General features: G+C 44.3%; 1 protein-coding gene across 2 annotated transcripts in view; it reads left to right on the top strand.

Moving 5' to 3' along the window:
• The window catches only part of LOC144115549 (frequenin-1-like), a 250,444-nt gene that overhangs the window by 176,569 nt on the left and 59,777 nt on the right, over positions 1 to 14,098 (top strand). Inside the window, exons 3-4 of one of the 2 annotated variants that reach the window (XM_077649976.1) lie at positions 3,715 to 3,763; positions 9,035 to 9,124. In XM_077649976.1, the coding sequence (XP_077506102.1) occupies positions 3,715 to 3,763; positions 9,035 to 9,124 (139 nt within the window). Of the gene's footprint in view, positions 1 to 3,714; positions 3,764 to 5,964; positions 6,045 to 9,034; positions 9,125 to 14,098 lie in introns of those variants that run through there. The other variant, XM_077649977.1, reaches the window with a different exon arrangement.

Raw genomic sequence — 14,098 nt, 5'->3', positions numbered from 1 at the left:
AGGAGTTACAGGCCAATAGCTCTCACAAGATGTCTTGCCGAATGTTTTGAAAGTGTGCTCAATATTATATTGATGTTCATCCTTGAATCACGCAAGCTTCTTGACGTCCACCAATGTGGATTTAAAAAAGCATGTTGTACAAATGACCATCTCGTCCGTCTTGAAAACGCACTCAGTCCATGAAGCGTACATAGACAAACAGCACTGCCTAGCAGAATTTTTTGACTTGGAAACAGCTTATGATACCACCTGGAGGTATGAGATTCTTCGTGACCTAGTGGACTTAGATATCCGTGGCAGGATGCTTAACTGTTTGCAAGACTTTCTTCCTGATCGTTCATTTCATGTACGCCTAGGTGCGACACTTTAGAAAAAATCTATCCAAGAAGATGGGGCACCACAGGTGTGTATTCTAAGTACCACGCTCTTTATCGTGAAAATGATTTCCATATCGTAAATAATTCCGAAGTCTATCATGTATGACCTTCAAATCGCATTCACAACTTTCAGCTTATCAATATGCGAGAGACAGATACATCTCGCACTGAACAAACAAGAGATTTGAGCAGACCGCAGTGGTGTAAGCTTTTTCCACAAAAAACAGTTGCTGCCCTTTTCTCACTCTCTAACTCTAGCCACCGCGGTTTCTCAGTGGTTATGGAGCTCAGCTGCTTACCCGAAAAACGCTGGTTCGATCCCGACCACGGCGGCTGAATTTCGATGAAGGCGAAATTATAGAGACCTGTGTACCGTGCGATGTCAGTGCGCGTTAAAGACCCCAAGTGCTCGAAATTTCTGGAGCCCTTCACTACGGCGTCTTTCATAGCCTGAGTCGCTTTCGGTCGTTAAACCCCAGTAAACCAGTGTACCTTTTCTCACTCAAAAGAGGCTTGCAAACTGATCCCACCTTGCATTTAAATGAAATTGCACTGTCAGTAAAACAGGAACCACAAATTTTTAGGCATAAATTTAGACAGAAAGCTCGAATTTTTACCTCACATAAACACGCTCAAAAAGAAAGCTTCCCGGTCCATAATTATACTGCAAGTACTCTCACGGAAACACTGGGGGTCCGACAGGTTATGCCTTTTACAGATTTATCGCTAAGTAGTATGGTCCATTTTAGACGATGGATGCATTGTGCATGGAACTGCGAGACCATCATACCTAAAAAAACTAGGTCCTGTACAAGACCTGGGTCTGCATCTATCAACTGGCGCATACAGATTAACCCCCATAAACAGTTCATATGTAGAAAATAATGAACCATCCCTTGAAAGCAAAAGAGCGTCGCTTACCTGTGCATAAGTACTGGAAATAAGATCCGTACCAAAACATCTTTGTTACCCCACAGTTACCAAGTGCAAATCCAGACCTCTGTTCAATAATAAACCACAAACAATCAGACCTTTGTTATTATGCTTTGAAGATGCATGTCATGAACTTGGAATACAAGATGCCCTACCTAAAATTGCCCCCAGACACGATCCATTGCTGCCATGGTACTGCCTTCCCGCTGCGTGCGACTTCACGCTAACACAGTTTTGCAAAAAAGCAAACACAACATGAACACTTAATACTACAAGAATACTTGGCTTTGAAAGAGATATATGCAAGCTACATAGAATTTTACACCGATGGCTCGAAAACAACGCACGTTGGAAGTGCAGTAGCACAGGGGAAGTGGGAAAAATAGTGAGATTGCCAAGTTATGTATCAATATTTACTGCCAAATGTTATGCAGTGAGTATGCCTCTAGGCAAAATAGGCCGCATCATACACAACACAGAAAATGTAACCACACAAGTACATGTGATTAGCTTCTGCCGGGTCGTGAGCCGCCTCGGTATAGAGGGTAACGAGAGAGCTGACTCAGCAGCTCGGAGTGGTGAAATAAAAAATGTGAACATATCTTATAAAGACGGCATGAAGTTGATACATAATAAATTTAAGAACAAATTGCAGAAAGAGTGGTATAATGAGTTCAACAACAAAATACAGTTCATAAAGCCCACCTTGGATGAATGAAAGTCGTGCAGACACCATAAAGTTTTTATTGAAGGAATCGTACGTCGCCTTCGCATGGTACATACACACCTGACACGTAACTGCTTACTGACGAAACAAGACAATCCTGTTTGTGAAAAATCTGAAGAGGAGCTCACACTGTACCATATTTTATTGGCATGTTCTAAACTGGAAAATCTTAGGGAGAAGTATTTTAGTCTTTTTTTATAACGAATGCATTCCTTCTCACCCAGCGCCGCTCTTAAGTGATAATAGAATTCTTGACATGTATTGTGTTTTTAACTTTCTAAGAGAATCAGGTTTTCTTCAGAAATTGTGAGTTCTTACCCAGTGCTTCGCTTGATTTTACAATACACCTCAGCCACTTTCTCACATCTGAGAAGAAGGCTGAGGGCTTTCTTGATTGGTTGGGAGCCTCGAGATACTTGCCCCGCCATGGATGGTCACTGAGGTTACCCGACCCTCTTCAATGCTTTTACTAGCGGCCATTTTTAAAATCTCTTCACTTCGTCACCACTAGGCAGCAAAATAAACGTTTTAGGTCCTCTACACCACCGATCACCTTTCACATTTTTAGATAATTCTGCAGAAAACTTCTATACCTTGTGCTGGGCGCACGATGGCCTTAGCTGCATAATGTGCCATTAAACCCAGCCCAACACAACCCAACACATTATTATAGCGACGGTCTGACATATGAATCCAAACCTACCATAGAAATAATTAGCGGTTAAAGTACATGGAATCACTCAAAAAATGCTTGAAAAAAATTCTTGCAGTCTTGAGCTGAATCCCTCTCGATGCGTATATCGTATACAGCCGTGGTCGCCGTAGGCTTGCGGTCTGTACTGAGTGGCATTGTTGATTTCGCGAGTCATGAAACATTCGCATCACTTGCTTCAGTAAAAGATCGGATTTAAAAAAAAAAACTGCATTGCGAAGTGAAAGGTATACACATCAAAGATGACCATTCGATACCTCATGTTTCAAAAGTGCATGAACGAAAACAAAAATAAGACTGCGTCGCAATTGCCCTTGATGAAAACCGAGGCACGGAAATTTTCTTAAGTATGGAGTGATAATTTTCAGTAGTCGTTTAACGGGAAACTTGACGGTTCGTCTTTATGAGAACTGTTATATTTATTCGAAACTAGTCGCGCCCTATATTTTTGTTTAATGTGAGCACGAAATATCGGGAAAAAATGGAACCTTTTTTCCATTCTCATTCGAATAATATTCAGCTTCTTTATCCGTAAAAGCGATAAACAGCAAATACATTTTGATATAAATCTTCAGCGTGTGGAAATGTTTTTAATTTACTTCTGCGGAGTATCGTAGTGCGAAACTGGGCCTTGCCATTATGGTCCTGTCGGGAAACTAAGCCCTCGCTCGTTACATGCCCTTCTGCCGCTTCTTCTTATCGTTCCTTTCTGTCGCTCCTTTTAAGCTGTGGCCACCGTACCGGGACCTTCTTGTAGGGTGTTGCAAGGGCTCGATATCACAGCCGCTGTAGTGTATGGTGCAACTGGGGAAGCAGTCTTGCGTCATACTATTTCTTAATACTTGAAGTTCGGTTTCATTCTATCAGTGCCTTGGATTTTTTGTTAGTTTTTTTTCTGTGGGAAGTGTAAAAACAACGAGTTGTCATTCGCAGTGCGAATAATATATCCTTTCTTTTGCTTGCAGGTACAAGGGATTTCTTAAGGACTGTCCGAATGGCCAACTCACAGAACAGGTGAGCGAAAAGAAAAAATCCAAAGTTACATTCCCATGCGGTAAATCACCTAATGGACTTTCTCCGCCAAACTCCAGTACTCGGGGGGAGCGAATAAAAAAAAATGTTAACTGTGGTCGATTGCCAACATTGTTTCTGCCCATGTATGAAGTATGTTCCAGAGGGTTATTGGCTGACGGTGACTTCATATTCCGAATTGTTATTTCTAAGGCAGCAGACGCAAATGTCAAGGGCTATGTAAAGCGTCATTACATCTATCGCTAATTTTTAAATTTTTGTGAAACAAACGGCCGGTTTTTTATGCCAGAGGGTGTAGAGCAAAGATTGATATTACATTCTTGATGGCTTCTAAATATCGTCATTGAAGTATCACGATGTTACTTGAACCAAGCTCTTATCTATAGCCGCTGAAAGCCAATTATAGCTTTGGGAGCAGGCGAAAAATATGCTTTGCAACAGTAACGCATGATTTAAATAAGTATGAGAAATATATAGCCTACGTCAAAGGTCTTCGGCCCACACGGTGTGCTTTAGACCACTATAGTAGAATTCCTACGACACTCCTAAACACCAAAACGTATTGAAAGATGAGTACGGCTGTTCTACTCTGCGCGGTAGAGATCTAGAGCTTCAAGAGTGCCATAAATGTTCCACTGCCGGGCTGAAAATAAACGATGAGGCCTGAACTCTTTTGACGAGGAGCGTACATGTATGCGTGATGCAGTTAATAAAGCCTTACTTTGTACTGCATTCATTTCCTTTTTGTCGACAAAGTGGCTAGACGGAAGTTCAATTTCCTTGCTGCAGAAGTTTGCTTCGTAGGCCGCAAGTGTGTCTCGAGCAAGGTTAATTATGTTAAGGGTTCTGCGTTTTCGGTGTATATGTAGCAAATGCGCAGGGTTTTTTTCTTGACTTCTTTTTTTTTTCTATAATTTCGGACATTTCTGATGTTTCCAATTCATAATGCACGCAATTCCGAGTTTCAAGAGTTTTATTGCTTTGATTCCAAGCTTCAGGTAAGTCTTTAGCAGACATAAGCTCGGTAGTGCTACAAAAGATAGCCACTGGAAGAAAGGTTTCTTGGAACTGTACAGCTTTTAATATACTCAAGCATATTGCAATGTTTGCATATGCGACATCAAGGGACTCCTACCGACTCAAGGCAAGGGACATTTCCTTCTCTTTGAAAGCAAAGCAAAACGCCTTTTCGACGCTCCCGTTGGGCGCAACTGAAACTTGGAAATTCTAAGCGTAACGTGAAAGGGCGGATGAGTCGCACGACTTGTATGCGCGAGAACCATACAAGTTCTGCCATCTATGCCACATTGGAGGATTAACTTTGTAAAACCTCACCCGCAAAATGACGCGATGATTCCTTTGTCTAACGAGGGCAACAAACAGCGCCTTAGTCCTCAAATTTGACAGAATTGCATTTTTTAATGTTCGTGTTTATCTGGTGCATCTGGCGCTAGAAGCAGTAGGGAGTACCCTGCAGGATGGGAAGATGTCAGCAGCGCGAAAACTAAACGAGGGACAGGAGAGTTGTCTCCCAAGGTTTTATGCGACAACATATGGCTCAGTTTCTCAGCCACGCCACAGCATATTGGTGCTGCATTGTGGTGCATATCTTCACCACCTTCTTGGCTCGTGTGCTTTCTTCATCTACTGATCTCGGAAGCCTGCGCAACAGTATGTTGGCATGCGCGAGTCGGAATAGTGCCAGAAATGAAGTCCATGATAGGGCTTCCTGACAGAAGAGCAGTGGTCAGTAAGCACAAAGGTGACCCACCTAAAACTGGGGTAAAATACTACTGTCATAGTTTTAGCCCTGTCCTTTTGCCCTTCGACGCACTGCCTGTCGCAGGATGGCACGGATTGAGATGTACGTTACAAAATTTCTGCAAAAGAGAGGGCACAGTTCTTGATATTTCTCGGCAGACTCGCCTAAAAATGGGCGTCTATCGGATAAACCAGAATTTGGAGAAATTTTGAGGACGAGTATTTCTGATTTATTCAAAAATCAAAGAACAGAAATTTGTCTATTGTGTCCTTATCGGATTAACATATATTACTTTCTAATAGTTTCTAGGCTCAGTGAGTGATCACGAACAATGACTGCTTTAAAAAGAGAAAGGCCGCCATAGTCTGGAAGACGTTGAAGTGACGAGCGTTAACTGTTTGGTTTACTAGACGAAGAAAGCGAAGAAGAATGCGCCCGTTGTCCAGTTATACCCCCTCAAGATACGTCCCAAACGGAATTTTCTTCGTTTGGGGGGTCAAGGTGAGCCTAGAATTCGGCTTGCGGTGCGATATGGTAACGGTTCAATTAGTAATTGCAAGTATACAATGTTTACCTATTATTAATTGTGGTTTTATTTCTATACCGCATCCCGTAGGATTTTATTTGCCTACCAAACTCGGTGTACAACTGCCCCCGGATGGGTGCCCGTTGTTGTCGGAGTATATAGAGCGGAACGAATGTATACATGTACAGCGCTCCCGCAACGGGGCAGTTTTCCTACCCATTTTAGGATATTTTTTGGTGAGAGGGGGAAGGGATGAGAGGGCACAACCAATTTTAATGGCTGCCATCTTGGATTCGACAAACGAAACTATACCGTCATTTCGTCCCCTGACGTCATACTCACATAGTTCCACCTCGATCCACCATATTGGACCGTGACGTCATTATTGGCACGCGGCAGGTGGTTGTTTCTGCAGTGCTATTGTAGATGGCGCTACAAGTATCAATGCGCGATGCGCTATTTTCTAGTTGTAGCCACAGATGGCGCTTTGATCTCATGGTGGTAAGAGGCCTCACGAAATCTCGGAACGTGATGAGTAGTTGCTGCCACAGATGGCGCTGTGATCAAGGGTAGTAGCAGACCCCACGAAATCTCGAAACGTGATGAGTAAGAGCTGACGCTCTCAAAAGGTCTCGCCTGCGTACATCTACCACGGGACACAATGTCTATGAACCCTTTGCAGAACCTTAGTTCAATAGCTTTTGCTAATATATTGGTGGTGAGGCAGCGGATTCCTCAGGTATTCAGCATATGAGATTTAAATAAGACTGCAGATAGACTGTGGTGTTTTCAGAAGAATACGTATATTTCAGGCACGAATGAGGAAATCAGAATTTCCGGCGCAAAAACTGTCCCTAAATGTATGCTTTCTAGCCACCAAACTGTATTTGCGATACGCATACCGCTAACTCTTTCTGTGCACCGCATACTGTAACATACCGATGCATATTCTCCCGGCGACAGTGGTGTGGCCGGTCTTTCTGCGGTGAGGTCCAAAAGTCATGTGATCTGTCCGTGTTGTTTAGAGAATCCCTAGACCAATTGAAGAGGAACAATTAGATGGGGTATTTTGTACTGGGGGTATAGGCAGTGCTTAAGGCCTGACTCCATCGCAGAGGGGTCTCTAGTGGTTTGAGCACAGGTGGACAAGGAAATAGAGGAAGAGAGGGAAAGCAGCTGGTTGACCGTTTTATACATCGTTTTATATAAAACAGGAGAAATCATTTTTAACGCTCGTAGTTAGCTCAGTTTTTGACACAGACCTGAAAAAAGCGATCCCCACGCTCTGCAGGTATGCTTCTTGTTGTCGTGTAGCCTTGGAGCTGAGTGGACAGCTCTGGAAAGCTCGTGGTGCGAGGACACGGGTTCGCCTTTTTCTTCAGCCTTTGTGTAGTGCTGCGCACTTTTTATTTTCCTGCCTCTTGGGTTTTTGAAAACATGTTAATGGCTCTTACGAAAATTAACGGTAATATTTTCGATAATGGCCGCGTTTGGGCGAGTTGGTTTTCCATGCTGAACGTAAAAGCGCAAAAAAGAAGGACATGAATAAGACAGACAACACGAGCGCTCACTTACAACTGATTTTATTTCATGCAAGAAACGGAATTTTATACTCTCGATAATGCCTGCAAGGCATTACCACAGAGTGGTGAAAGATAAGTCATCGAGCGTCACACTTGAAAGATGTAAGATAGGGCATCTCTTTTTGTGGCAGCAGAATTAACGGAGAACTTACGCAGTCATCGCCACCTCGCGCTATATCCAAAGCCTCAATTTCTCGCGTAATTTGACATTTGTTGCCGTAAAGGACTTTGCACTTGTGAAAAAGAGGACGACGACCCTCTTTTCCTTTGCTTTTTCATTTTAGCCAATGAATGCTCATGTGCCATGAGAGCTCATGCTCATGAGAGTATAAAATTCCGTTTCTTGCATGAAATAAAATCAGTTGTAAGTGAGCGCTCGTGTTGTCAGTCTTCTTCTGTGTCCTTGTTTTTTGCGCTTTTACCTTCAGCATGAAATTTTCAAAACGGTAGAGAAAAACTTCCTGCCAACAGTGACAAGAAGAATAAAAAATTATTGCCTGCTTCGGATTCATGCAGTCTCTACATTCTAGTACGGGGGGTCTCAGTGTCAAAACTGGAGGGTGGTCTGAGGCCCACGGAGTCCCCCTGACTTTAGGCCCTGGGTATAGACGAGGAGACATAACGTTAACGTCCAAGAATTGTCTTTTCCTCAGTCCAAAAATCATCAAGTATTAAATTTTAGAGTGAGTTGAGTGTTCAGTCGCGAAGTAACGGTCACGAACAACGCTTCATAAACGCACTATCCACATGGAAATACTACACGTATGCTGTGTGCCTCCTTGGTTGTTATGTTTGGAGGTGCAAGGGTCTTCTGTACCCTGGAAGCCCTATCGTTGGTCTAAGACAAATGAAACAGTCAATTTCTAGCTGCTTTGAGACCAAGGTAGGCGCAGCGCTCAGTGAGTGGTTTCAGTTGCTGTGATAAGTAGTACGCGCGCATCATTCGCCGCATATTGCCATCAAGTCTTGGCGAACCAGTCAGCCTTAAAATTGACCCATACTGTGCGCTATCAGAACTGATGACCTTCGCACTGCCCCACAGATCACAGTCCGCTATAATTATCGAACGCGACGTCTGAAAACAGCGGTACCTTGATTTTCGACAGTTCAGTGTGATCGACAGTGCCCTTTTGCTACCCCACGTGTACTTAATTCAACGCTATTACAGTAGTACCCTTTCCTTCGTTTTTCTTTGGCCGCAACAAATTCACTTTTATCGCCTAGGGTAAACAATCGCCAAGAACAACTGCAAGAATCAAAATCGATTTTATAAATAAATGATCGTTTTGCACCAGTTTTGGTCTCTTTGGTGCGTGATAAAAGGTACGTTTGATTTGGATACGTGATGTTTCACCTTGCATCTCACTGTTTTCATGTTTCAGGGTTTTCTGAGGATATACAAGCAATTCTTTCCTCAAGGTGATCCCTCGAAGTTTGCATCGCTGGTTTTCCGGGTTTTTGACGAGAATAAGGTAAGACAAATATTTCCTCCCCGTTAGCGGCATCTGCCGCATGCGTGCTTCCTGCTTCGTAATTCAGTTTTCTTAGAAGGGTGGAAGACGACCTTAGCTACTTTCATCAATTGTGGGCGTCGTTATTCAGTACTTTGCAGTGTATGAAGCCTTTATTAACTTAAATTTGCGAACTCAGAATTTTGAGCCCTAATCTACAGCATTATAACCATTGGGCTCTGCTTGGGTTTGCTTTTCTTTAGCAGAGAAAGTAAAGGAGCGTTTGTAAAAGTAGTCTTGCAACGAACACGTAGGTTATGTTGATGTTAGCCGTGTAGATCTTTTTTAAACAGCCATGTTGGGGCGAATAGTACTAACACGGAACATTCGCTGTCATAGCATTGAGATTTGTATGGTTATATCACGAGAAATAACTTATTTTCTTGTTCCATCTAAGAGAACTGTTCTGACTTACAGGGTTCTGAGTTTATGCTTGCTACCTCATGAAGATCGAGTTTAAAGATCACCCGCTGGATATTTTTTTTCCATCACACTTTGCACTGAAATTAACTTGGACCCAACCAGTAAATTCAAAGCTTCAATCCAGAACAAAACTTTCCGCGAGCTCATTTTTTCTCTCGAAAATTGAAGCAAACTTGTGGATGTTGCTCAAATTTGCTTCTCTTGCTTCTTCTTTGCGGGCCTTTTTTTTTGTTCTCGTGGAGCACACATAGGTGCACGGAATTGAATTTAAGGAAGGGGTAGGATGCTTTATGGAACAAACTAAAGTGGCCGCCTGCCATTGCACGTCGGGCTCCAACACAAACACCGGAAAGTGACATTATCCGTAGCGACATCACGGGACGCAGTCGACTGGCACGTCTGTCGGTAGTAGTACCTCCATGCACTCGCGCGCACTCAAGAGGACGAAGGGAGGTCAACTTTGTCGCTATCACTGGGAACTTGCACTAGCAAGACACAAGTTACGTTGTCTGAACTAGATCACCGTATCAGAGCATTTCCTGCCCGCTAAGCTTGAAGCAGATGATGGTGAGCATGTGCGAAAACCAGCGCTGCAATGCGGGCAGCTTGACGGGGAGCTAAGTTCAGAAGAAAACAGAAATATAGGTCTGAAACGTGCTATGTATTTCGCAGCAGCGCTAAATTCTCTGTACGCGTTCGGATTGGCGAATTTGCTCAGCTGAAAGCCTGGCACGATTTTCGGAAGTGTATGGAACACGTCTGTCGCATTTGCAACGTAGTGGCGCTGAAAATCAGTACGGTTCTCACATACAATGCCCCCACCGTGCTGCATTTGTATCTTCGTCACTTAATTTTCCTGTTGTTTTCAACGTGCAGTTGGCGTTTCCTTGAGCTTGTATACACGCGCACTTTGCGCTAATGCAGCGCAGCACGCAATGATACTCAAAGTTACTTATTTAAAGGAAACTTCGTGATACAGCGGGTTCATATATGCCGCCTAGCTCTCGCACAATGCACGTTAAGGGCCTCCTCGCACTCGTAAAAAAACTCGGTCAGCTGGGGGCTTAAGTTAATTGAAATATTTTATCCGCCATTCTGTAGGGCAACTGTTGCTGGTCGAGCACCTTTAATTTCCCGTTACCTGGCTAGGCACCGTCGACAATATACCGCGCGTCCCGAGCAATTCATTCGCCGCGCATGCATAAGCCTCGCCAAACTCCGGCGATTGAAGAGCCGTGGCAATATCTGCATAACCCCTTGGCGCCATCCTCTCCGTTCACGAAAAAAAAAAAAGGTATTTCGCGAAAAACGCCGAAGCGGGACTCTCCGCGTAATCTGGGCTTCTACGCGTGCACACCCTCAGCTAATGGTGCATGTTTCCAGGGCTCGGGAGAGCTTCACGGCTCTGGTGGTGCGGATTCCTCGTCGGCTACAGCCCTGCTGGCTGCTGCCCTATTGTTATAAAGGCGCAACCTTCTTCGCAACCTGCTTCCTTCGGCGTCCCGGCGCACCCTTTGGCGGTTGCCGGCTCGCGCACGGCCGTGCAGCTCTCGTACAGTGCGAGCGAAAGAGCTATAGAGCGAGCTTGGTTGCTTAAAACGCCAATTGAGGGTACAGTACCGGGGTTTGAGAGCCAGGATAAGCGCACAGATCGGCGGCGCCGGGGGCAGCAGCCGGGACCGGCGATTGCTCCGGCTTTCGGAGCGGGGGCGGCCGAGCTCTCTTCGTGCGCGCTCGTGAATCCGCTTAGGGTCTTTAAAAATGCCTCCGCGTTGTTCTCTGCGGGGAATTTTGCTTTCCGCCGCTCTCTCTTTCCGCCCATTTTTCGGCCTCTCTGGCCCGGCCCCGTGCCGTTGAGATTAGCTTGCGGTGTGATTCGAGAGCGCGTACTTTGGTGCGCACTATAATGTGGGCCCTCGATTCGGTCTTTCGCGCTCTTCTTTCATGAAATTTTGTAAACGCGGTGTTCTTGCGCTTACGTGCACTTATTCCTTCTTCGTGTCGCCGGGAGCTGAGACAAAAGTTGCGCCGAAGGAATGTGAGGTACCCATTACACCTTCACCGCGCAGAACTTCGATTGCTATTGGGTGAATGCGCTTTGGACTCCGCGCGAATCGAGCGCTGATACACAGTATTTACTTGCGTTTCTGCCTTGCCCGACTCAGTCGTGCTTCGTTCTTCGGCATCGATATTTTCGAGCCCTTCTGGAAGCTGCCGTCGGACACCCTAATCAGGCCGGGCCCGTGAGCAAGTGGACGAAGTCTAAAAGGGAAGGAGGGAAATTAGTATTGAAGCCATTTATCATTACATTTATTATTTAGCGTGGCATTTAGAACGAGCATTGAAAATAAATTTCCGGTAGTCGAAAATATAAATACCATTGTAGATAAAACATATATGTGACAACGACACATTGAAATTTTTGTTACAGATTTCTGCCCTTATGCAATTCCTCTTCGAAGGGGTCTTCGACGAAATTAAATGAAATGAAATTATTTGAAAATATATCATTGAACAGTAATATTGATGTTTAGTTTTATGAATGAATTCGCCAATGCATGTCTGCGGCACTGGCACCGGACAGCTTAATCACTAAATGTGTATTTTGGCCTGTGTTATAAAGCAGAAAAAAAAACATTTGTAAATTTTGTGGTCTCCATCACTTTTTGCAATAGTGTGCCGTATGTAACAATAACTTCTCCAAAATACGTTTCATGCGCAGGCAACCAGGTTTATTTCGCAGCCTTCGTCGCTGCGACAAGTGCTTTCCACGCGCAGCATTCACGAGTCATCGAAAGCAAAGTGCATCGTCTCTCGAAACAACCAAGTGATTTTTTTTTTACCAAGTACAGCTTTTCACAATTTTGTACCGCGAGCTAAATGCATAGCAAGCTTAGGTGTTTGAGTCGCAATTACGTGTGCCAAAATCTTCAAGTCATGGCAATCTAAACCATTGGGGCCCTTCTAAGTACTCCCGCACGAAATTTAAAAAACCAGAAAATGTCCGAGAAACATTTATAAACTGCAGCATGCCGTCTTGGAATCAGTTAGCCGAGTTTAAATGGTGAGCGAATGACCAGCCACGTCAGTGCAGCACTGCATAGGGTTGCGTGGCAACAGTTCGCTTTGCTTGCTCTGTAATGAAAGCCGAATGCCTTTAGCAGCCTGATCAAATGCAAACTAATAATGGTAAACTATTCATTCAGAGTGAAGATCAAATCGACTTATCTGCAATACAAAACTCTTTTTTTTCAGATTCATTGTAGCACGCGTACGCGCCATTATTCTTTTAAACCTTTAGGTTTATTGCGTCACATGCGACAGCCTGTCGCCAGTGAAAAAGTTCCGGATGTTCAGCCATAAAATTGCCAGTACAGCCGATGTAACGACTGCTTGCTGATATATAGGGACTCCTACTGCCGTGTCAACGGCACACGGCAGGACTTCCCGGTATATGGCCTGATGTTCACTTAGTGTGACTGCGCGAATTTCGTGAGGAAACTTAGCAAGTCTGACCCCGGATGAAATTTGCGGACTCTCTCTATGAAAATATTACTCTTTTCATTCTCGTTTCCCAGTTTGGAAACAACAGGGTGGAGGGGGAGGCGAACACGGATTGACTACGCATGAAAGTTCACGTTATTAACTGCGGTGCACTACAGAAGACTAATAGTGGGCTCGAAAACCATGTGTTAAAACTTCTGCAGTGAAACTCAAGGGTACGAGACCGGCATGAAGATGCTTTGACAATGGGACGGAAGGGAAGAGGAAGCTGTATGCACAAGAAGACATTGACAACTTATAAAGTATACTATACAGCCAGGCATTTTGTCAAAAAAGCTCTTACTGTGGTGACAAACCTTGGGAGTGTTTATTTTGGGGCATATTTACTTAAACCGGCACTTGGAAAGCGTTACCATGGTGTTTCTTGCACAGAGAGTCAGGGACGTAGGTGTTAATTGTTTGTCCACATTTGAAGCGTACTTCTTGCATTTCTACTTAACCTTCCGTTTATTTCCACACTGCAGGGTCACAGTGGGCGCCCCTAGTTGTTTCTCGTCCTTGGTGGCCAGACTTTACGGTCGGGGGAGTTGCCAGTATGCCTGGTCGCCATGTTTTGCTAACCCGAGGTTGCCCACGTTTTAAACCGCTGAACGCTTTATTAGACGTTGAGGGCGCCAGCTTTATAGCTGCCATCAAGAATATCCGCGGGATGGCCGTCTTCGTAAAGAACGCACTATTCTCGACGTTGAGGAGGTTCACTTGACCACAAGTAGGGTCGCGTGTGTTTGCGTGCTCATACCAGTCAGTTGCTTTCATTTTTCCAGGGTTGTAAAATATTCGGCCGCGCCGCAATATCAGCCACACGGCGAATTCCTTTTCGGTTTTTTAATCCTGAGGAAGCTGAAAATAGTGCGGTAAATTTCGAAGAAAGATGAATGAAAACAAAAAAAATAGAAGCACTTCGCAACGGAAGACGAAAACTTCGTGGAGGGTTTAGGCGAGGATTTT

This window comes from Amblyomma americanum, chromosome 1, assembly GCF_052857255.1.
Source record: "Amblyomma americanum isolate KBUSLIRL-KWMA chromosome 1, ASM5285725v1, whole genome shotgun sequence".
Lineage (NCBI taxonomy): Eukaryota > Metazoa > Arthropoda > Arachnida > Ixodida > Ixodidae > Amblyomma > Amblyomma americanum.
This window is presented reverse-complemented; position numbering and strand designations above follow the sequence as displayed.